The sequence below is a fragment of the Ixodes scapularis genome, unplaced genomic scaffold (assembly GCF_016920785.2).
Source record: "Ixodes scapularis isolate PalLabHiFi unplaced genomic scaffold, ASM1692078v2 PGA_scaffold9__187_contigs__length_104089568, whole genome shotgun sequence".
Taxonomy (NCBI): domain Eukaryota; kingdom Metazoa; phylum Arthropoda; class Arachnida; order Ixodida; family Ixodidae; genus Ixodes; species Ixodes scapularis.
The window spans coordinates 16,834,882-16,859,174 of NW_024609884.1; the positions used below are offsets into that span (position 1 = coordinate 16,834,882).

Sequence of the window (24,293 nt, forward strand, 5' to 3'; positions counted from 1 at the left end):
AGCATGAGAATCCAGCGCTTGCCCTGTTTGCACTTCCTTTAGTCCCCGTTTACTGCGCGCTGTTTGCCTTTTCGTCAAGCTTTTTTATTTGCGAACATAACTGACACGATTAGTAACAAAAAAATAAGAGGAACCAATTAAGTTCCTTCTGTTAACTAGGCAGCTTTTTCCGGTCTCCAACCTTTTTGAGGATAAAAAAGAAAAAAAGTATACTTAGGTGGCGCAAGCCGCTTCCCGATTCGAAGTCAGTATTCATTCCTTAAACAATTAAACGATATACCCATTCTAATCCTATACTCATGAATGCCTCACTCCTATTCTCACGTCCAGAGAACTGGCGATGTGCACATTTACTGTATATACGAAACAATTCTAAAGCCAAAACGACAAAAAAAAAACTGATTTTATTTAGAGGAAGTAAGCCAATTTCAGGCAAAACTCGTATTATGATGAAGTGATCTCAGCTACGGATTCGCGTTTCCTATATTGTTTTTCACCCAGCTTAATTTATGATTGTGTTTATAAACCTCGTCTTTGCCTAAATTCAATTCCTCCGTGCAGTGCTTCGATTTCTCGAAGTCTTCCATTGCGCTTATGAGAGGGGGGAAAATATGTATTAGTTTTTCTATTCCCCACAGTTAAATCTTCCGCTAGACGGGCAACCATCCCATCCCCTCTCCAACGGTGTGAGTTAATGCGACTGCCACGAAGTCCTTGCTTAAGCTGGTCGTCCACTATATACAGGGTGTTCTCGAGCGATATTCGGGCGTACAATAAATTCGTATAAATTAGCCATTGAGCAGAGTGCCATGGAACTTTTCACAAATGTGTTTTGAGGTGATGTATTGATCATACTCATATTTAGAAAATTTAAATTAAAAAAAAAGCAAAAAAAAATTCCGCCTGTTGCAAGTTTTTGTAATTAGTCGCATGGTGTAGTGGCCCCGTATCTCTGCACCCAGGTGTCCGAGCGAGAGAAAATAGACGGAATTATCATGAGAGTGTATATAAACAGGAACTCGGTCTCCACATCAGGACGGCTACTGACAAGTTATTAGCCCTCGGTATACATAATACACTATAGGCAAACTCAAAGCGGCCCACACGATAGCACAATACGAACGACTAACACAAAGCCCCACGGGCAGACACATACGCAGAAAGCTAAATGTTAAATACGAATCCCAATACGGCACAAAGTGGAACATCCCGCCCGACATCCAAAAACACCTGAAAGTAAATCCAGTGCCGAGAAACATGCACCCGATTATCACAAAGAACGACTCCCTGGAAGTGGCTACGTCGACGCAGCAGAATATGCAGCTCACCGCGGTGTCTATCGTAGCGGTATAGACGCGGACGGTCACACCCGAACATGCGGTACGGTCTGGCAGTGATGCCCTATTGCACTAGCTTTAGCGTCTACAAATTGCGAATACGTATAGTTAGCGACTCGAAAGCCGCAGTTCGAAATTTTTGCGAGGGTGCGCATATCGTTGGAGGCAGAAAGGATACTGGCTAACCATCGCGATCAGCGGGCAGTCCAACTCATCTGGGCACCCACACACACACACGCCTCTCTCCCCGGAAAAGAGGCGGCTCACACTACAGCTCCAGGGCTTATACGCCGGGCTATCGAGCCGCCTCCGCTATAGGGTCGAGAGGGGACCGCATGGTTACCTATCAGGAAATTACTGGCCATTACAGATTGGGTAGAATCCGGTACCCCCCCCCCCCCCACACACACACACCGTACTCAATAAAAAGAAAGCGGTCGCCTGGCGCCTCCTACAAACGAACACCTACCCAAACCCGGGTCAGTATTCAAACAAGTGTAAGCAATGTAATCAACGGGTGGACCTACCGCACATTTTACGGGCTTGCCCACAGGCGAACCTTAAAGGTCGCACAAGAACTACCTCGGAGCAGTGGGAGACCGTGCTGCTCAGCTAAGACGCAGATGACCAACCCTGGGTCGTCCAGCGTGCGGAAGACGCCGCCAGGGCCCAAAGGAATCCCGGCCGCCGCCTAGGCGGGGACACCCCCGTAGCCGCTGGATTCCTTAATAAAGTTTATTCTTCTCTCTCTCTCTCTCCCATGGAAAACTCACTCACTTATCGTACCACACACGGTCGGATCTTCTGGATCTGCTTTTAGTATGATAATCTCTGAGAAGCTCCACGTTTTTCTACCATGTGGTGTCGGAGACAATCCACTTTTGACGCTGCCTGATTGCCTCCGGCGGATGGTGGCGTTAGCTGCGCTCGGACTTGGTGTGAAACTATCTTATAGTCAGTGTCCAGCTCTAGTTGACTTAGCTTTCCCTCATCCACTGAATAAGGTCACAATTAGGGCACTGCGAATAGTTGAGGAATATATATATATATATATATATATATATATATATATATATATATAAGGAAAGGGCCGCTCTCAGCGCACGCTATATATATATGGCTGGAAGGGGACGACGCGAATGTCTTCGAGCCTGTCATGCCGACCGCCACGCTCCAACTCGAACACAACCATTCGACACAGTAGACCGATCGTTGCGAAGTCAGATAAGAGCTGCTATTGTAACCGCGCAACCGAAGCGACGGCATTAGCATACTCGCCTGCGCAAAGCTACTCGGTATAAAACCGCGAATGATATATTCAGGCAGTATGATGCCACCGCGCGGAGGCTTCGATCCGGCTGCCACAACGGAGGAAACAATTGCGGCCGCGATAAAACGGAGTCCCCCCCCGTCCAATGGCGGATGAGAGCCGCCAGGACGCCGGCACATATTATGATAATTGCCGATCGAGTGTAGCGATCGACCTTCCCTTTCTGGCTAAGCGAGTTGTGAACGTCATTACATGCGCGCCTTATCAATACTCGCTATTTTGCTCGACCGCAGAGCCGCCGAAGGACGATGGGCTTTGGCGTCGCAACCCATCGGCGCTATTTGCTTCAAAGCCAGCTTTCCCCGCAGTGCGTCGAAAAGTTTAATGTCATAGATAGATATCGTGAATAAAAAAAAAAATGTACGCCCAGAAAGAAAACGAAGTGGAATAAAAGCGCTATGCTTGTAACGTCACTGCTCTCTTTCTGCAAGGCATGTACTGAGCGGTGCGCAACTCCGAATGAGCACAGTACGAGACCAGGTCGATACTTTCAGAGTGCGCATGCGCAAACCGTGTACATTAATTTTAACGACGGATCAATTTGCGTATCCCTATTAATTTAGGTAATTCTCCGAATCTTCGGAGCCTGACGGCTCCACTTCAAAATGTATGTACGCAGGTATGGAGAAAAGTGCGCGTGTGTGTCGTTCTCGCCTCGTTTCAATGGGGAGGATTTGACATAGAACGTCGGCAAATCAGTGGCGTACGTTAAGGATACCGTCGCCATATATGTTCTACACATGAAGCTACTCAACGTAGTGAATAAAACTGCTTTGTGAGCATTATACTGAAACTGCCCATCAAAACTTGTCGAACGTCGAAAGCTGCGGCTTGAATGAAGCAATGCGGTGCGCTCCACAGGAGTCCTTAGAAGTCAAGTGCCTCGCTTCGAAGCTTTTAGTTATATTTACCAAGTGACGTTGAAACAGATCGCAGCGCTTAAAATATATATATATATATATATAAATAATAACTTTCAGCCTTTCCACTCTGGTGAAGAAGGAAGACCAGCGAAGCTGTACTATGGAAAGTAACGGCCGGCCGCAAGTCGGCAAGCCAAAGTGGAAAGGCTCCCGCCATCTATGAGCGACGGCGGCAAACAGATATGTTGCTTGCCGCCGTCGCTCATAGATGGCGGTAGGTGCCCAGAGTTCGGTGTCTTCATTTCTTTGTGGGGGACACCAGTGTTGCCAGGTCTACTGATTTATCAGTAGATCTACTGATTTCGTTCCGGGTCTGCTGATTCACTGAAAAACAAGAAAATCTGCTGACTTTTTTTTAGTAAACATATTAAAAATTTATTATATGGCCCCTTCAGTTCCCAGTGTCGCCCATCAAAGCAAACTCATAATGTCCCAGAATTAAAAACGAAGCACTGGCTAGATGGCCCAGAAGCCCGTCCTATTCGAGTGACGTAGCCGTATATTCATCTATCTATTCACCCAGAGCAGGTTCGGCAGGTTCGACGGTGACATCCGATCAGAGCCATATATGGAGAGAGTTTGGCTAGTCTATATCTCGCCGTAACGTCCCTCTCCCGAGTGAGCCAATCAGCCGCGGCGCAGAGCGAGAGGTGTTTGCGCATGCGCCTGAACTCTCGGCTGCTCCAACACAATCTACTAGAATAGCTCCGGAGAGAGCCGCAATTTTCATTCATTCGTTCGGCGGAATGCATGGGATCGACATCCGAATTTCAGTTATTTTCTTTTATTTGGCAGGCTGTGGCAAGAAAATGATATAATCCTATTCCTCGGTGGCTTAAAAAGCTAACGAATGAAGTTTCTCCACGTTTGAACGCAAACTTTGGGTCAGGCGAAAAAGAAATAAGCCCGTAGCAGAAAACGCGTAGCCTCAACAGTGCTCCGGACCAACAGCGTTGCTTCAAAAACCTTCCATGGCCGATTAAGGAAAGATGGCAGCATGCGAAGGACTTCCATTGGACATGTTCGCGCGCATTTGCCGGAGCGTCTTGTTTCGGTTTCGTTTCAATAATATAGTGACAGGTGAACGCCGCACTGTCGCCTTCATCTGTAATCCCAAAAATGCCTCAGTCTCGATTTCAAAGAATAATCCTCGAAATAGTCAATAATGACTAAAACAAAAACGTTAATGGTGCCATTTTAATTTGTCCTTCATATAAAGTTACTCGAGAACTGGTCTTGTTTTTTTCTTTCATTTTTATTTGTGTTTATTACCATGTTATTTGTTACTCTATAGTATTTCTTCGAAGTGTGTATTAATGGAGATAGCAAAACATGGCAAAACACATATTTCGTGGAATCTGCTGATTTTTGTGCAAATCTACTGACTTTTTGGGGATCAATCTGCTGACTCTTTTTTTCTCCATCTGGCAACACTGGGGGACACGATCCTGGGGAAACTAGCCCTTAACAGCTCCGCTGTAAAAAAGCCGATGGCTGCACAAAACGCCTTTGGAGGCAGCCGTCAAAATAGTATTGGAAAGCTGCACTTTAGGTGTCAGTAAAGTCCAAAAAACAAATTAATCGTCAGTTGTTTAAACAGCAGGAGTTTACCGTCGAATTCAGAAACTTCACTCAAACTGCACTCAAACTGAAGGGCCTCTTCACTTCCTCGAGGAAAGCGCGAGGGCCGGCGCTGGCCAATCGCGACGGCGGATCCGTCCTCTCGATTGCCCAGCGCCGGCCCTCGCGCCTTCCTCGAGGAAGTGGAGGGGCGCTTCAGTATGAGTGTAGTTTGAGTGAGTTTTTTGAATTCGGCGGTAGTCTGCCAAAGCATGGCGACATTGTTACCCAGTGTAGATGAGCAAATGAGCCAGTGCAGTACGACTGCAAGCCTGAGGTCTTGAACGTGCACCACACAGTAGTGATACAGTGAAGTCCAGATCTCTCTTAGCTTCCCACTTTCGTTTTCAAACCGAAACAGAAAAAGAAAAGGAGGAGAGATAAATAAGAATGTCGGCGAAGATGACTAACCATTCGCTCTTTACCCTCGCAGAAAATGTCGGAGAGCGAGGCAGCCCCGGGTTCGGGCGGCACCAGCAGCGGTTGCTGGCGTCGTCCCCGGGGGGCCACGCGGCCGTGTCCAGCCTCAAGTTCCTGGGGCGCTTCGGCGGACACGCGCAGCCGGCCGAGTCCTCGCCGCCCTCCAGCGCGTCCTCGCTCGGCGAAGACGACCTGCAGCGGCCGGAGACGCCGTGCGGCTCCGTCGAGTCCTTTCCGACCGGCCAAGGTGGCTCGTCGGCCGACGGCGGACGCCTCGCCTCCCAGGCGGCGGACGCCTCGAGCGACGCCTCGAGCGCGGCGGCGTCTCCGACTGGGACCGCCGGCTCCGGCAAGCACAGAGAAGGCGGCGCGAGCACCAACAAGGGCTCCTCCGGCAGGCTGGAGAACCCGCAGATACTGCCACGGTGCAACAGCGAAGAACTGAGGAGCGCTGACGCCCACCTGGAGACCAAGGACCTCTGGGAGAAGTTCCACGAGCTTGGCACCGAGATGATCATCACCAAGACCGGAAGGTCAGAGAATCATTGCGTATAACGTAATGCGTATATTTAATAGGGAGTTTTCGTGGGTCATTTTTGCCGTCCCGCAAGGCCCTCCGCAACCCGCTACGATAGCGGGAACTCCACAGTCAAGGCTATCGGAGCGCAGGCGCAGTAGCAACTTCTTCGTTGCGGAACGCTTAGCGGAGGGAGCAGCGCGGTCTACGAAAACTCCCTAATAAGCGAATTAATGCGTATAACTTAATATGTGTCAACGAACCTGATTTCAAAAAATACATTCCGAACGTAAGCTTGAGTGAACCAAAGCCGCGAACACTGACGCTGCACATTTGTCCGATCCGTAAGCTGGCCCGCTGTAGCTGAACTCATCCAAGCGTAATCAAATCAAGTTACGTGGCCGTATTTTGTACTAATACTTGCGCTGTGTCGCCATGCTGTTTTCACGTGGACCTAGAACGTGCCCCTCGTCGCAGTGGACAGTCTGTACTCCGACAAAGAGGACCAGTTGCGTGACAGTAACCGTATATTGACATGCAGAATAATAAACGAAGATTCGACGACATTCAAACACTACCTACTACATACACGAGAGAAAAAAAAAAAAGAGTTCGAAGTTGTATAGTTCTACGCTCCTGCGTGATACGAAACGATTGAAGACATGCAGGTATACGATCTCCGAGTTGAACGGGCATCACACGCGAATGGCGACCGCGCAACTCAACAAGTCGAGCGCATGGTTTTAGGCAATCAACACGAGCGTCGCTCGAGAACGGATTCACGGCATCCTGCAGGCAGGAGTTGGCGGCCATGATGGATAGCAGCCTCGGCGCGCAAACAGAGAACATCAACAAGTCGCGAGCGTTAACCCGCCTGTTTCTCGTTTGCGCTGCTCGCTGCGAAGAAGTTCTATCGGCGTTCGCAGGACACGCATCTGTGGGCTCCTAATCACGCGAATGTGCTCCTATCCACGCCGTTATGCACAAAGAGGAAGAAAAATATCGACCCAGCGTCCCTGCCGCAGAAATTGAAGCCGCAGCATAGTAGCAAGATCCAGGTGATTGCCACGCGATTGATATACCCCTAAAACAAGCAGAAAACTGCGAAGAAAGAAAAGCTAAAAGATAGCTTGTCGAGTGCACTTTTCGAGGAGCCGTGCTTATCAGAACAAGTGCTCTTGTTCTTTCCCCACGTCTTCGCGACGAAAGCCGAGGCCGAGACTCGATTGAAGCTGACGTGTGAACGAGCCAGACGATGCGGATTATGCATATTTTAGCGCGGAGCGATTTTTCTCTCTGCGTGTTTTCCGCACTGTCGGTGGTAATGGGATGTGTGCTATATTTATAAAAGCCGCCGCTAAAAGATCCTGAAGGCGGCGGTAAGGTTGGATTCGGCGTCACTGCTATTAATGCCACGATTCGTCCATTATAAGGTTAATTAAAGTCAATATAAATTAGTAATGAAAGTGCTAGTTTCAGAAATCGAGCTAGGGGGCAGACTGGCGGGCATAGCCTTAGGGCCTTTAAAGTGCACGACGCGGTAGTGATTAGAGGAACTAATGCACGCCTGTATACAACGCCCCCCGCTTCGTACCGAAATTGGTAGAGGTAAAAATGTGGGCTGTGACTTGGGGATTTTTTCACGCGTTGTTTTCACGACAAATGTTCCAGATAGAGGTGGCGCTTATTTTAAGAAAGGTGAAATCCGCGAGAAAATGAAAACATATTCATAACGAGCGTGAGGATTTAATTAAGTATATATCTAGCAGGCTGTGTCTCGTCTTTCTGTTTCGTTCTTTCTACTATATATATATATATATATATATATATATATATATATATATATATATATATAAATCAGTCATTTTCAGAAAGACTGTGAGCGCGTGAGAAGCGTAGTAGTGCACTAAAGTTACGACTCGTGGAGCAGGCACAAGGCTGGGGCTAGAAAGAGACGGAAAAATCGCGCGGGCGCCTTACCGCAACCGCTAGCTTTGTACCTGCTCCACGAGTGGTAACTTTAGTGCACTACTACGCTTCTCACGCGTTCAAAGTCTTTCTGAAAATGACTGATTTAGTGCTTTTCGATGACGCTGAGCAAGTTTCTAATTGGAAACATATGTCTATTTTCATTAATTAAAGAGTTAATTATCAAATTTTAGTTAATTAGCCAACTGATCGTTACGATTAGCCCCCCTATAATATGTACCCCTGGCCGTATAACTCACCTCCACAAGCAGCATAAGTGTAACTTTTCACGGCTGTTTTTAAAATAAATCTGTTGGGATTAAAAATGAACACCCCGGTATATATATACATATATTTATTTAGCGAACTTTGGGAAAGTGAGTCATTACAATATCTATTGTGGATCAGAACCTATCCGCGGGTTCACAAAACTTTAGGCGAATGGTTTATACATTGAGATCAAGAGGCGCCAAGTCGGCTTTGAGGAAGTTTGTGGTTCTTGTCACCGAAACATTGGACATCTAGCTATGGCACAGTTCGGCAGTGCTATATAGTACTTGAGCTCTTAAGATGCATAGGAGATCTGAGCCGACTAATGGGATGATGCATTTCTACAACATTGCCAAAAACTCAGCGCTTATTTTTTTTTTTTTTTTTTTTTTACACAGAGCTTTTCTTGTTAAAGCAAACTTCATTGCGTGGCCTCAGTTGTGGACTAAATGAGCTGGTTTCCATAAAATAAGAGGAACTAGGGCGTGACCTCGTATTTGAACCCACTTCGTGATTGGTTCGTTGACGATATCTTACCGGCTAATATTGCAGTTTCATTGGCTGCCGAGTGAGGACGCTCGGAACTCGCCACACCCTGCGTTTCGTGAGCTGTGTGCGACTATACGGCGAGCACGTGTGCCCAAATTGCGTCTTTGGTGCGTCGAAATGGAAAGAGGGGCACGCCAATCAAAAGGCAACGCAGGGAACGCGTGGAGAGATCGTGCGATGGCGAGGCAGCCAAGCTCGCGCTGCCGTTGCTTGAAATCGGGGGGGGGGGGGGGGGGGGGGGGGGGGGGTCAACAAACACGAGGTGTGCAAGGAGCAGATGAACTTGCAGGCCGTATAGACGTTTAACGCCAGATTTCGCCGCTAGATATGACGTTTCAGCCGCTTCCGGTCGTTTTCGAACGTCTTTGAGTGTCTATCAGGCGACTAAAGTCCGGTGACACAATGTCATGATATGTACATCCCTTGCGCCGTGCAAGGCATAAATATACCATGACATTGTGTCACCGGACTTTAGTCGACTGATGGACAATGGCACCGTACCATGCCGTCATTGCTCCGCAAACCATTCCTGTGCCCGTACCTTCTGCAGCATACATTTCGCACCATCGAATTTTTTAGTCTCAGCAAGGCTTGCCGAGAAGAAGAAATTCGATGGTGCCAAATGTATGCTGCAGAAGGTATACGGAGGCAGGAGCAAGGTCCGGAGCAATGGAGGCTGATGTGACGTCAATGCAAGCCATGTGTGCTTCGACAGCCCATTAGAGACGTCTTCATGGAGTCTTCATGTATTACAGACTCTATAAACTTAGCAAAGCTGACAGTAAAAACTAAATGTGTGTAGGTAATGTATGTGTGCTCCCGAGTAATCAAAATTGACTGCGAATAGCTTATTTTTGCGATGATTTGCGGCCAGTCAGTTGCGTTGGTCCGCAACTTATCTGTTTGGCCAACTCCATCATCTGCTATCGAGGCACAACACACAGGCTCCCATTTTCTTCTTCATCAGGAGGTACGAAATCTGCGGTACTGTGAGAACATTAACCGCTCATTCACACTAGAAGCGGATCCGCGTTCGCTGTTGTATAGACCTTTCCAGAAAAGGGCTGCTGGCCCGTTTAATTTTCAGTGTTCGTGCGTATCGCGCGTGATTTGCTCGCTTTCCGAAGCGACGCACACGCGCGTGCTGAGCTGTGGAGATCGCACGCTGAGCTGTGGATTTGTAAACATTGGAAAGGTTTATAAAGATCCAGTACAATTGCACGCGCACTCGATGACATCAAGTGCGCGTGCAAATGTACTGGATCTTTATACAACCGCCTTCACAGCCGGTTTGCGAACGCGGATCCGCTTCCAGTGTGAATGAGCGGTAAGAGCGATTTCACATCAGAGGTTTTCCGTTCTGATCTTCAACGCTTCTCGTAATTTTGTTTCTCTTTATTTTTTTTAGCACTATTTTTCTAATAAAATTTCGAAGCCACTCTCCGCGTTGGAAATGTATAAAAACCCGCCAGTTATGTCTATCATTCGTTATTTCACTCCCACGTGGACATCCTATCGAGGTTTACAAAACAAAGCGAAATATATGATATCGATAAGCCCTTTTTCAATGCTGACACGATTCAAAGCGTCAAAATTTCTAATCAACCGTCCTCCTTCTCTCTTTTTCTCCCCACTAGTTTTAAAACGTTTAACGACAAGGGGCAAAATATTAAGAAAAAAAAAAAAACACGAGTCACGGGCCCAGCTCAAATTGTTTCTGTCGAGCGAGAAAAAAAAAACAATTATAACGCTTGAGACAATGTTGGCACGCGCACCAGCGGTGCGAAACGAGCACAGCAGCCACAATGAAAGCCAGTCGACTTAAATAATTCAGCCGCACTCCCACCGAGTCGACGCCGCTGCCGCGGTCTGAAAGAACACGAACCGCGAAACTCGCCAGGCAAAGAAATAAAAGCCAGGAGGTCCGGGAGCGAGGGAGGAGGACCGCGAGCCCTGACTGGCATGCTGGCGGCGGGTACTATCTCGCTGCGCCCAAGTTGTTCAGCCGCAACACGTGTGCGTTCAACTCGGGGTCTCTGGCGAACCCTCGGCGTCAAAAGCCGGCTTTTTCTTTGCAGCAAAGCGGCGCGCAACGACGTGCTGCGCGCACTATACAGAGGGGGCCCTCTTTTTGCAAACGCGATGTGACGGATATGCAGATGGAGTCGGCAACTGCGCTGGCGGCGGCGGCGGCGGTGGCTCGTGCACAAACCAGAAAAGGCGCAAGCGAAAACGGTACAACAGGGACCGGCTAAAAACCGAGAAATAACAAAAGAAGACAGTTAAGGGAAAACTTGGTGCTGATGGACGACGTGAGGAGATCGTGGGTGACGTGCTCTCCTCGCGTGCCTGGCTTCCAGTCTGCTTGTGCTCTCGTCCCGCGCTTTTGTTTTTACTTTATTATCTGGTTTTATGGTATTGTTTTTATAGAGCCACGCTCGCATTACGTTCGCCACCTCTTCTTCATGATGATAGCGCGAGGTGCGCTGTCGAAAGGCCTTGTCTTTACGCCGGGAGTAAAAAAAAAAGTGTCAGAGTTCGTTTGTAACGACAGCCTATCTCCTTGTTCGCGGGCGAACCAAGCGGTGCCAAGGAAAAGAGAACAATTTCGTAATGCCTGGTACGTTCGCGCTGATCGATGGAACCCCGACGATCGAGTCAGAAAACGCCTTGCGTACACGTCACTTCATTCACAGGGCGCACGTGGGTATCGCGCGCGATCACGGATGCGTGCACCCGTGGGCAATACGCATCGTATAAGCACAAAACAAATTCGTGAAAGGGTTAGTGAAAAAAAAATGTTCACGAAAAAAGAAAGTGGTTCCGCTGAGTGACATCTTTCCTTGTGGTAAGGTCCGCTAAAAACAGTCTCGCACGATACCTTTCGTCTTTTTTTTTTTTTTCTAACACAAGTGACTTTGCGAAAGAATGATCGAAGGTCTTGAAAGCATGCAGTGTTTGAACTAACGCGTTAGTTGTTTGACTAACGTACTAACGTAATTGTTAAAATCCCATATGGCTAACGAGTAATGTCGTTATTATTTTACGGTATCTCCTATAAAATTACGTTACCCGTTACTTTTTATTAAAAATGGCCGCATAATTATTTGAAACAAAATAATTTTTATTCTGTGCACTACGTAAGAGTGGCAAAGAAACTCCAACAAAGCTACGTATAAGCGTTTAAGCGGTGTCATTTCAAACTCCTTCGGAAGTGACACTTTAACGTTCTCAGGGCCGGGCCCAAAATACGCAAGATTATCGCTGCGAGGAACCCCTAAGCGTCTTTGGTGCAGTCTTTGCCGACGCGTGTTAACGCCCCCCCCCCCCCCCCCCCCCCCCCTTCGCCCCACGCTGCTTTGTGAGTTTCCAACGCATAAATGTGATCTGTACTCCACTCCTCTGCTGTAATGCTCCGGCACTGCAGAGTACAAATAAATAAATAAATAAATTATCCCTCTGAACAAGTGTATTGTTGGCGAAGTTTATAGAGGCGGTTTATTATAAACAGCTGTCATATACTAGCAAAGAAACACAAAGTAACGACAAACTAACGTAAAAGTAACGTCCGTTAGTCATGGCAAGGAACGACACCGGTATTTCGTTACATTTGCAAAATGGTAACGGAGCCCTGTAACGCGTTAGCTTTTTTCCAAGTTAACGAGTAACGTTATTTCGTTACTTATTTTCGGTAGCGGGCACAGCACTGCTTGACATCACGATCTAGAAGTGTCCTACATTCACGCGAGGTGGGCTTCACATACTGACAGGCGAGCACTGCACCGAAAAGGACATCGCCTTCAGAGAGCATCTCCCCCCCCCCCCCCCCCCTTTTTTTTTTTTCTGGAAGAAAACAAAAAAGAAAAAGAAAAAAAGGGGGAAGGGATGAAGTGTTAGTTTGACTTTTAGTACATTTCACTTTGTCGTTACAGTATTTCCCGCCTTCGTCTCCTGTGCACAATTTACTGCACCCCCAGACCGCGACCCCACCCGAACTTCATTACATTTCCTCAAGATTTGACAATTCTTTTCTAACAGTAAAAATAATTTGGTACGACCGGGACGTTTGATGTTTGTGTCAATGTCACTTGAAACCCTTTCGAAACCAGGCGTCCCTTGCGGTTATGAATGCCCGAGTCTGACGTGGTGGACGCCACTTTCCCGTTTCTCTCCGCCCACGCAGACGGATGTTCCCCACATTGCGAGTTTCCTTCAACGGCCTGCAGCCCGAGGGCCGGTACGTGGTACTCCTGGACATCGTGCCCGTGGACAACAAGAGGTACCGGTACGCGTACCACCGGTCCTCCTGGCTCGTGGCGGGAAAAGCCGACCCGCCGTCTCCGGGTCGCTTCTACGCCCACCCGGACTGTCCCTTCACGGGGGATCAGCTGCGCAAGCAGGTCGTCTCCTTCGAGAAGGTCAAGCTCACCAACAACGAGATGGACAAACAGGGACATGTGAGTACATAGCCTGCGCACGCGCTTGCACGATGGGACGAACTGCCCTCCCGCGGCGGCCCGCTTAAAAGGACGGCTCGTTTGCACTAGTTTGTCTTTCGTTATACGGGGAAGAAAAAGGAAGCAATTATCCACCATAAATTTCAGCTTTCTATATTGGAGTACACTCAACGACGGACTATTATGATCGTAGTTAGATTATGAAGGCGTTATACTGTACGCTTTAAAACTGTCCTCGCGTGCAGTTCGGTGCTTCTCCTCTTGTCTATCACATTGGAACTTATAAGTGTAGCTTTTTTTTTTCCTTCTCGCGTACGCAAAGACGGTAAAAAAAAAACAAAAAAAAAACTTGCCAGTTTTTGTGTTATTATTCTTTTTTTTTAGATTTATACTTCAACTCTTTGAGAGCTACACATTCTCAAATTAAGACTGAGATTAAAAGCGACATTAATCAAACGATGTTTTATGGCGTATGTACATCTTAAGATACACGCTCCCTTTCCTACACGCATTGCGCCATGGCCATAGCCTTCGGTCTACTGTCAATAAAGCCCAATTTCTGCTCTTCACTGTTTTGTCATTATCAACAATCGTGCTCGAGTGATCAGGACTGAAATTCACGCTAGATCTATCCCATGGTTGTACCCCAGCGTCTTTGATCGTTGCGTTACACCACACCAACACACGAAGTCTCACACCACGTGGTATTTTACTGAACCGTTGGCTTTCAGATCGTGCTGAATTCGATGCACAAGTACCAGCCCCGGATCCATCTGGTCAAGCTTCGCCCCGACTGCTGCTCAAACCCGCCGGTCATAACTGATCTCGAAGCGGAGCAATTTCGAACGTACATCTTCCCGGAGACAGTCTTCACCGCCGTCACAGCGTACCAAAATCAACTAGTGAGTTGAGCCTCCACTTATATTTTACCTTTCTTTTGTAAGATGCAGGCTATACACAATACATGTGAGAAGCATACGATTGCGCCTTTTTAACAAGTTTTCAGATGAAAACAGTATGGTGTGTTTACCAGGCAACAGGCATTTTTACATACCTGTATAAGTGTCTTTTTTTTATATATTTAGACCGTTTATGCGTGTTTCCCCTTTTGTTGACAGATAACAAAACTGAAAATAGACAGCAATCCTTTCGCCAAGGGCTTCAGAGATTCTTCCAGGCTAACGGACTTAGAAGGGTAAGTTGTATTTCTGAAAACGTCTCCTTCATCGCTAGCAGATTGGGCAAAAGTAAGCTATCGCAGAGGTACTACATATTTGAGCATTTGCATTGAGCCTATCCCAAAACTCATTTTTGAGGCACCTCCCTTTGCTTTCGTGGTAACTGCTTGTAGTGTGTAGATCGTGCGATTTCAAAAGAGTTATAAATATAACAACGAAATCGGCACATTCCGTCTCATAATTTGGGGGCAATGCTGTTGAAGGCAAAAGAGCAAGAGCGTTCTATAGCTCTGTGCGGTACTTTGTTTCGCGCGGGCACTCGCGGAAGGAAAGCCCCCTCTGGTGAAGCCACGCGCTAGAGCCTATTCCTCTTGTAACGCTGCACAGAACACTTCAAGATGAAGCATTCTTTACTGTAACGAAAGAACTGCGGAAAAGGCTGCCTGTGCCACCGGACCTTAGGGTCTTAAAGGAATGCTGAATTAAGATTTGGATTTCGCAAAATAAGGCCGCAGAAGCGTTGAACGGGACGCTACAAACTCCAAAACATCACTCTTACATTGATATCTCAAACGGATGGCCGTATTTTTGGAAAAGAAGGGCGCGATCAAGCGAGGATTATGACGTCACGATCCTCCTGGAACAGTTGAGAATGAGGGGAAGCTGCCTTGCATCTCTCCTCCTCGCTTCGGTTCACCTGCTCGAGTAGCGGTCGAGAGGACGAATTAAAGTGGAGAGTAAATGAGAATCGTGACGGTGACATATCTCGCGTGCCTCGTCGGCCGTGTTCAATCGCACACTTCTTTTCCGAAAATACGGCCAACCGTTAGAGATATCGCTGTATGAGTGACGTTTTGGGGTTATGCAGTGTCACGCCTATCGCGCCAGCCTTGTTTTGTGAGCTCCGAATTTCGGTTGAGAATTCCTTTAAGTAAAAATGATCGAAGTAGTATAAAACCAACCAGATTCCCGCCCCCTCCCCGACCAAAGAAAGAAAGAGAGAGAGATAGAGAACGGGTCACACCAAAACCCACGTCGTCAAAGTGAGAAAAAAATACAACCAGTATTGACATGTTTTGTGTTTTAACTGGGTACCAAATGATCATGCGAGACACGTTTTAGCGTCATAAAAATAAAAAGTCATATATATATATATACTTCAAATTTCACACTTAAAAAAAGCAAATACAAACGCTCACACAAAACATAGTGGCGTTTTCAGGTTGTTTGCCTAAACCTTTCTTGGGCCTCAAACACGGCTCATATCAAAGGAGATTAAATTAATCGCCACATTGGTGACTAGCAATATCCTACCCTCCTCCAAGACTAAATAAGAATTAAAGAAAAAAATACTGGCGTATCTGAGGGCGAAATAAGTTTTCAAACCCAAATATTACGCCCGCGCAACGCGAGGTCGGTTTCACTGCGCCACAGGCGAGCGCCTTGCGTGTGTTGCGCTGAAGCCGAACGCCTGCGTGCGCCAACCGCCCTTTTCCGTCCTCCTCGGTCTCGCAGCATCCGTAGTAGGAGTAAAGTGCGATTCACACACCTGCGTCGAGTCTGGCCAAGTGCAACTGCAACGGCGTGCGACGTACGGGTTGCTATGGCAACAGCTGCCGTTGCCATAGCAACCCGTTTTGTTGCAGGTGACGCAGCCGTTGCCATAGCAACCCGTACGTCGCAAGCCGTTGCAGTCACACTCAGTCGGACTCACGCAAGTGTGCGAACCAACCTAAACTCGCTAATCCTCCGACGGTTTCCAATTGACGATGGCCTCGTTCACCTGCCTTCTACCGATATTCGCTCGGGCATTGCTCCATAGAAATGAAGAATGCGCAGGCATTCGAAATCCGCATCACGCCGCAGGTGTGAACGTAGTGACCGCGTGAGCGAGCCGCCCAAACAAAGGACGCGTTGAATTTTGCAGGGAGTCTGTGGAAACCCTGCTACGAGAGCACGCTTTCCGGCATTCCCCCTTCCGAGCTTTCATGACTGGAGATCTTCCGCCTGAGCATCAGTTCTTGGCTTCTGCTGGAGGTACGTTGTACTTTTTCACCATCTCTGCAGCGACCATCTCACCACCATATCTACTGGGTTTGAAGTTTTGGAACTGTATATTGTGTTCCTACGAGGGTGAGTCAAATCAAAACTTTAAAATTGCAATAACATTTCGGTACATGGTGCCATTGTCCTGTAAGTTGGCAGCCTATGTTTTAATTAAGTCTCCAACGGGTGTCAGCACAGAGCAAACAACAGAATGACGTCGCAGTAGCTGTGTAAATATGACCGATCCACTTAAGTCACGCACCAAAGAGGGGCTGCGTGATGGTTTCGCCCCAAGTGATTACCACATTTTTGGACTCACTCAAGGAGGCAATGGGAGGAAATCCTTTCCAATCTCAGGAAGAGGTGCAACCGGGGTGCATAAATGGCTTCGCACGCGACCGACATATTTTTTTTCTACAGAAGTTCACGCCCTTTTTAAGCGCTAAAAGACTTGCATTAAGCAGAATGAAGACTATATTGAAAAAGAAAAAAAAAATCATAGATGTATACAACATTTGCTTAATAAATTTCGAGCAAAATATAAATTAAGGTTTTCATTTGACTCACCGTGCAACAAAGGTTTCTCGATTTCTCTGTTTACAATAGGTAGCATGGCGTGTTAAATTGGCATTTATTTCCTAACAATAAACTCGGCGTTTATCGGCGTGGGTGCCGTTCTATCACATGAAATATATACAAAAATCGCACACAGAAAGAAACCGTCAAGCACAAAAGCTAGCTAGAGTGCAGCAACAGATACGTCTTCACGTCACTCGCTGGTTGAAGCCTTCTGGTCATAGATTTTCGGGAAGGCGACCTTACCGAGACCACTGTTTAAGATATTATCAACTCACTAGTAGCTACATATCTGGTATATCTATAATTGAAATAAACGCGGAAGAGCTGGTCAAACTTTCGGCGCCCACTCTGTGCCGACACGGGTTCCTCAAACTCCTAAGCGCGGGTTTACATTTTCTTTCTTTCTTCTAAATAACGCAAGTAAAAAAATCTTGCTGTTCCCGTATAGTTCTCGTCAAATAATGCTCGAATGTTCCCGCTGCGTTACCCGAGAAAGGAAAATTGATTATTTAGAGGGGTGTGCGAATATTCCAGTTTCAAATTCGAATCAAATAGTGCTTGACTGAATAATCTGATTCGACTTTCGAATTCATAGTATCCGAGTTTTCGAATAATTTGATTGATCGAATATTAGTGCTGCTGACAAATATTATTGATTTATGCTGAATATATAATGAAATAGTGCTCACATGTCTGTGTGGTATCGGAAACAAGCCTGCATTCAAAAGCCTTGACTATATCTAACAAGTCATTTCTGCAGAATGTAGTTAGTTTCCATTGTCTTTCTAGAACGAACCGGTCGCGCACCAGCTTCTTGGGTGCACTCGACAGAAACTCGTAACCACGCACGTCGCCATTTTGAATTCAAGAATATTGTGTCCGTGACCTGCAGCCAGCTCTGAGCACCATAAACCTACTCTCGGTTGTTACGTCTATAATATAATAAATTATTACTAAAATACAAATAGCAGCGATAATTGACCCGGCCTCTTCCACTAAGCTGTCACTCCCCGCGGCGTCGAGCGAGGTGCTGTACTCCTTTTCACCTTACATATTCAGCGACTGGAGTTGTAATGAAATGGCACGAAATGAAACAGCTATCACCTGCATGCCAAACACTGAAGACTAATTATAAAATCGTTGTTAGTTGTCAGAACTGTCATTAACTATATATTTCCGTTAGAATTGTCAGAACTTGTTCTATAAATAACTCACATTTTTATAAAACATTTCCATAGGCAGTTGTCTGTTATATATGTAGCATATTTCAACAATAAATTTATTTTCAAACTCAGTCCTTTACAACAACACCAAAAATCTATAATAACGTCGTTTACTTCACTCCGGCCCGCACCGTTTCATCAGCAACGTTTGAAACGCAACCTTGTTGAAGAGGTCTCTGCTCTTTGAAGTCCTCTGCTTATTTTGGCAAAGTAGCTGAACCTAAGCGACCCGGTCGCTTGCGCAGCGCTGGGGCGGCTTCCTCCAGGCAGCGAGCTCCTGTTCCTGGCCAACGGCGCCGCGTCGTCGCCGTGGAAGATGCCCACCTTGCCCATGGCCATGGCGGACCTGAGCGCGCTCATGAGCGCGCAGCAGCAGCAGCAGCAGCTGCACAACTTCCCCGGTTTCTACTTCGGCTTCCCGCGGGCGCTGTTCCCGCACTTCCCGGTGGCCAGCCCAGCTCCGCCGCCGGCCCGGTCTCCGTGTTCGGCGGCCGGCGGCGGCTCGTCGTCGCCCACGCCCGCGTCGCCTGGCAGGCCGGGCCCTGTGCCGAGCGCGGGTTCGCCGGGCCCCCCGTCGGGCCCACCGCCGTCGGCGGCGACCACAGCAGCCGCGGCGCTGTACTCGACGCGGGCCGTCTACCCGGGACTTAAATACCACCCCTACTTCCACCCCAGGTTGCTGCATTCAGCCGCGCCCCGGGAGGGCAGTCCGGTCGAGTACGACAGCATCGCGCCGCAAGTGTGAACCCGAACTGCGTGCGTGTGCCCGGTGCGCGAGTGCAATGGACAGTTCCACAGATTGTATAGTCAGAGCCATGGTCACGCTTCTCTTTTCACCGTCTCCCACGCACCTTGTTCGCCGTGGATTTTTTTCAGCCCATTTTTTACTACGGGCACGGCTGGCAAGCTGCTCTGGACCACGGCGATCCGCGGCGATAGCGTTTGTATTCTAGGACGACGGCGAGAGTTCCCTCGCCACATTTTCATTTGCCGTCGATTCTGGGGTACGGTCATGTTCAAACCTCCACTCGCGCTGGTGGTTCCCTAGCCCAGCAGACAAGGAGGCACAGTTACGGGACCTGCACCTGTTCTTTGAATCAAACACACGAACCCACAACAGTGGCCGAGCACTTTCTATTCGGAGCGTAACCAATACCCAAGCATTCTTGACACGGGCCGTGTTTATATTAAGAGCACAATCATCCGCATCTCTGCTTAACCAAAAGCCCGTCACAGGGAAAATAACAATGCTTGAAAGAACATTCACCAGGTCAAGCAATGGACCTTTCTAAATTAAGAAGTAATCTCGCGCCACGCGCTCCAAACTGTTTTGGAGGCAAGCGGCCCCCAGAGTGGAGTAGTGACGAGGTTATTTTGGATACATATACTTGCTTGCAGGTGGCAAGTCTAAAATCATTCAGTATAATATTTGTCTTGCGCAGTAGACATCGATCTACGTTTGCCGCGTGCGCATGAGATCTTACGTGATGAATGAGATGTTCTGGATAGCACATATCAAAAACAGGAGACGATGACGCTGCACTCCCAGCTCTAAGGGCAACAAGCATAAAAATATCTGCTTCAGCTGCCTCCAAAACATGTGCAGCCGTTGGCTGCTAGGTAGAAAGAGCGTGCGCAGGCACAGGGCTCTTCTTGGACCAAGTCCATTGACCACACCTGTCCGCCAATCCCGAATAAACATTTGTTGGCGGGATAGAAGCGCCGAAGGACAGAGACTAAGTGAAGAAGGTGACGACAAGACCGGGGGAGGGGGGGGGGGGGGGGGGGGTGAGGTGGCAGATGGACTTATCGTCACCTTCTTCACTTTGTCCCTGTCCTTCGGCGTTTCTATCCAGTCATGAACCAACTAGCCCAACTCAACTTTTTGTCGCATTTGTTCGCGTGCCGCACTGAAAAGGCGTCGGGACGAGTCTGTGCTAACGAGATGTGTATGCGTTGTCAACACGAGCACGTTTGTTAATTGTTGGCGCTGCTTGTACTCAAAAATCATTAGAATATGTTTGTCCTTTGTTGGCGGACAGAGTTGGCCTTGTGTGAATGTGCCTTCAAACCTTTCGGCCCAACCATAAATTACATTGATTCAAAGTACCATACTGCTAATTGCAGTGCTAATTGCAGTGCTAATGCATTGATCATGCTCAAAAGTAAACGTACTGAAAAAAATTAGTTCAGTAGGGACATCCGAGAACCCGAAGTCAGGGACGTCAGAAGTGTTGGGGTAAATAGGAGGGGGGGGGGGGGGGGGGGCACTGTTTTTTCCCCTGAATTTCTTACTAGAAATTACTAAAAGTTTGGAGAAGCGATCGCCCCCCCCCCCCCCCCTCCCCTTCCCCCCTGTTCTGACGCCACTGCCGGGAATTGTTTACCACAGAACCACAGAACAAAAAATCTGCCACCTCCCACTTAGAGTTATATTCACTGATTTTTGTTTTCCTCCGTTAAGAGGGTATATGATGAATTCATTTCTTTCTCTGCCAGCAAACTAATAGGCCTATTTATACGAGGGGACACTATCTCCACGTGTTTTTCCGACTGCGGTAAAGTTCACGGAATCGTCCCAATGCATTTCACTATTGGATATTTAATCTATTCCCAACTCGGGGACAAGACATACAAATACATTGTAGAAAGGGGACTTCCATTCTGTCCTAATCTATAATTTCATACTACTTTAGACACTTGATTCTCGCGTTCTGAGCTCTTGGATTCGTATATGCAATTGAAAAAAAAAAGCACGATAAAGACCCTCTCAATCTTCCTGATGGAAATAGGCAACTCTCTACAAATACTGTTCTAAAACTCGTTGCAAGATAATTTAAAAGGTCGTATTCTTATAAATATCAGGAGCTACTAATATTAAAAGATACCGTATTCTTTATCAACAGCGTATCAGCGAGGGAAGTCATGTTAATAAAGCGATACATGGATTGTTTCAGCTGTAGGTCTTGGTTCATATGAGGTATTTTAAGATTCTCACTAGGTACCAGACAGACCTATTCCAAGTCCCGTGTGCAGAAAAGATGTTCTTATTTGGTGTCTGCATGTGAATTCAGCGGATGTCTTATTCAGAACTTGGCTGATCTTTAATGACGGTTCTTGAAGCAATGTCATATGCATAGGTGCTAAGGATCTTGTTTGTGTGATTTACAAACGGTAAATTAAAGGGTTTCTTTCACTAGTCAACACCGTGTCGCATAGAATATGCACCACTCATAAACCTCCTTTAATAAATTTTTTGTTTTGTTTTTTGTGTAATCTTCACAAATTTTTTTTAGACTGCTTCAAGCAAATTCACCATTTCCTTTCTTGATGGAACTGGCAGAAGTAGTGGAGAGATTCCTTTGTCTCAATCAGAATGTTAAGCTTATGATTGAATAATAAAAATATAATTCAATTAGTCCCATTAACTTCAATTCCCTCTCTGCTTGTGTAGTTTATATAAATTTGACAGAAAATGAAAATGTTATAGGGACATACAGCCGCCAGTGATATGAAAAGAAATAGTCAAGAGTATTATTCGGGGCAGAACTTGATTTTTTTCATTAGTGCTCACTAAGCGTGATTACAAAGGATATTATTGTTCGCAGATTGGTTCAGCATTGAAAGTGATCTCATTATTAACATCTTTGGCTGGAACTGATTTGTCAGCACTTTAACTTTAAATTTATATTGTGTGGTTGTGTGCAAGGAAGCACTGGAAAATCTTTGGAACACACCAAGATCCAGTCTCTTCAGCTTTTGTGCGATTATATGTACATACGTATATGGGAAAACACGAAGTGCAAAGCAAACACGATCTGTAAATATTTTTTTTCATACTGTCGCCGAGTGGCTTCAAAGCCAGAATGTTCTGTGTTCTCTAAACTGTCGGCGACGGTGGGTGCATTTGTAAAATATATTTTGTGTAGTGTTCCTAACTGTGCTGTTCTTTCCGGCTTGTGATCTACAGGAAAGACATGGTACAGTTCGTAACAATAGGGTGCACCACCTAATACCATCTGAGCGCAATTGTAAACAGTGTGAATATGTGAGCCTGTATCCCTAGGGATTTGTTTTACATCAACAGGCTGCAATTATCATAAAAAGAAAACTAATAGAGCAAGAATGAAGACAAACATGTTCACAGAGTCTTTGGTACTGTGTAGCCAGACCAGTGCCCCAGGAATATCAAAGGAAATGTCCGCCATGTAATTAGTTCTAAAATAAGGAATTCTATGTTTATTCTTTATTTCAAAACTGCAAATCCGCTAACTTTTATACCAATGTTGCTAAGTAAACTGTGACAACTAGGGTACTTGATAATGAATTAGGAGAAATAGATTTTGTTAGCATATATTCCGTGTACCAAAAATATTCAGGGAATGCGGTTTTTGGTTCTTGTCCATGTTAAATGCAGGCATTTCTTAGGTATCTGTTGACAACAGAGCAAAACCAATGTGACATGAAACAAATAAAAATTCCAGGGCTTTTCCTCTTTGATTGTTTGCTTGTTTATTTAAGACGTTTTACCGGCATATAGATTGTACGTGCTGGCGTAAAATGCTACAGCCAGCTATATGCTTCGTCTTCTACCAACATTTCTAATCCTCCAGGACACGAAAAAGTGCACTTGTTTCAAAACAAACTTAACTCAGCTAGATTATGAAACAGGAGCCACTGTTATCAAATAAATTTCCAAAGTTGTTAATGCATTTCTATGAAACTCTCATCCACATACTGGAAATTATTCTGTATTGAGGTGAGCGCGTTGGTACGGTCTAAAAACTTACGAAAGAATTACACATAGGGAAGAACACGGACAGCCTCCTGTATGCTCCTCCTTGCTCCCTCAACCTCTACCAGGTGACACTGAAGAAAATTGGAAGGGATAACGCTAAGGGCCCATTCACACTCTTGCAACCGAGTACGACCGAGAAAGACGAAACCTCCTGAAACCTCTTCAATTTTTTTTAGGACAAGAGAACACACTGGCGCTCTGGCGCCATCTATGCGGTGACCCTGGAACTGCATTCACAAGAGCGAAGGTTTTGCGGGATTTCCGAGGTCAAATCTGCGTAATACCTATAAGAAAGGCTCGTTTATAACGTTGACAAAAGTTTTTCGAGCCAAGAAAGGATAATGCGCGAGAGAAATATAAAATATGCCGGACCGCCAAGTTTACACTGCTACCAAATATAAGGCGCCAGTGTGTCCACACTCTCGTTGTAAGAGATATTAAGAGGTTCCAAGGCACCCGGGTTCTAAGAGGTCGCAAGTGTGTGAATGGACCTTAAAGCCCTTGAATAATAACGCAGTAAAATATTCGAGTAAAGCCAGCCCGACATATTGCCCCTTCTCCTCTGGCACGCACACTTTTAGAGCGCAGCTCTTAGGGGCCCGTTTCCGGCTTGAGCGGCGTCGGCGTCGCCGTCGGCGTCGGCGTAACCGCGCGGTGCATCATGGGAAATGTCCCATAATGCACCGCGCGAGCCCCCCACCGGGGTCACGTGACCTCGTGGGGGGCACGTGACCCCCCGAGGTCACGTGACCCCGGTGCATCATGGGAAATGTCCCATAATGCACCGCGCGAGCCCCCCACCGGGGTCACGTGACCTCGTGGGGGGCACGTGACCCCCCCGAGGTCACGTGACCCCCCGAAGTCACGTGACTCCCCTGAGGTCACGTGACCCCCGCCGATGTCGCGTGACCCCCAATGACGTCATCGTCACTGATGACGTCACCGGCATCCACATCGTCATCGTCATCATCACTGATGACGTCATCATCACTGATGACGTCACCGGCATCCACATCGTCATCGTCATCATCACTGATGACGTCACCGGCATCCACATCGTCATCGTCATCATCACTGA

General features: G+C 47.0%; 1 protein-coding gene across 1 annotated transcript in view; it reads left to right on the forward strand.

The window, feature by feature from the left end:
• The window catches only part of LOC115320096 (eomesodermin homolog), a 104,511-nt gene extending 81,599 nt beyond the window's left edge, over nucleotides 1–22,912 (forward strand). The window contains exons 2-7 of the mRNA XM_042287529.1: nucleotides 5,644–6,163; nucleotides 13,118–13,391; nucleotides 14,123–14,293; nucleotides 14,510–14,586; nucleotides 16,497–16,606; nucleotides 18,663–22,912. Coding sequence (XP_042143463.1) covers nucleotides 5,644–6,163; nucleotides 13,118–13,391; nucleotides 14,123–14,293; nucleotides 14,510–14,586; nucleotides 16,497–16,606; nucleotides 18,663–19,162 — 1,652 coding nt within the window. The 3' untranslated portion in view covers nucleotides 19,163–22,912. The remainder of the gene's footprint in view (nucleotides 1–5,643; nucleotides 6,164–13,117; nucleotides 13,392–14,122; nucleotides 14,294–14,509; nucleotides 14,587–16,496; nucleotides 16,607–18,662) is intronic.
• Nucleotides 22,913–24,293: the final 1,381 nt, after the last annotated feature.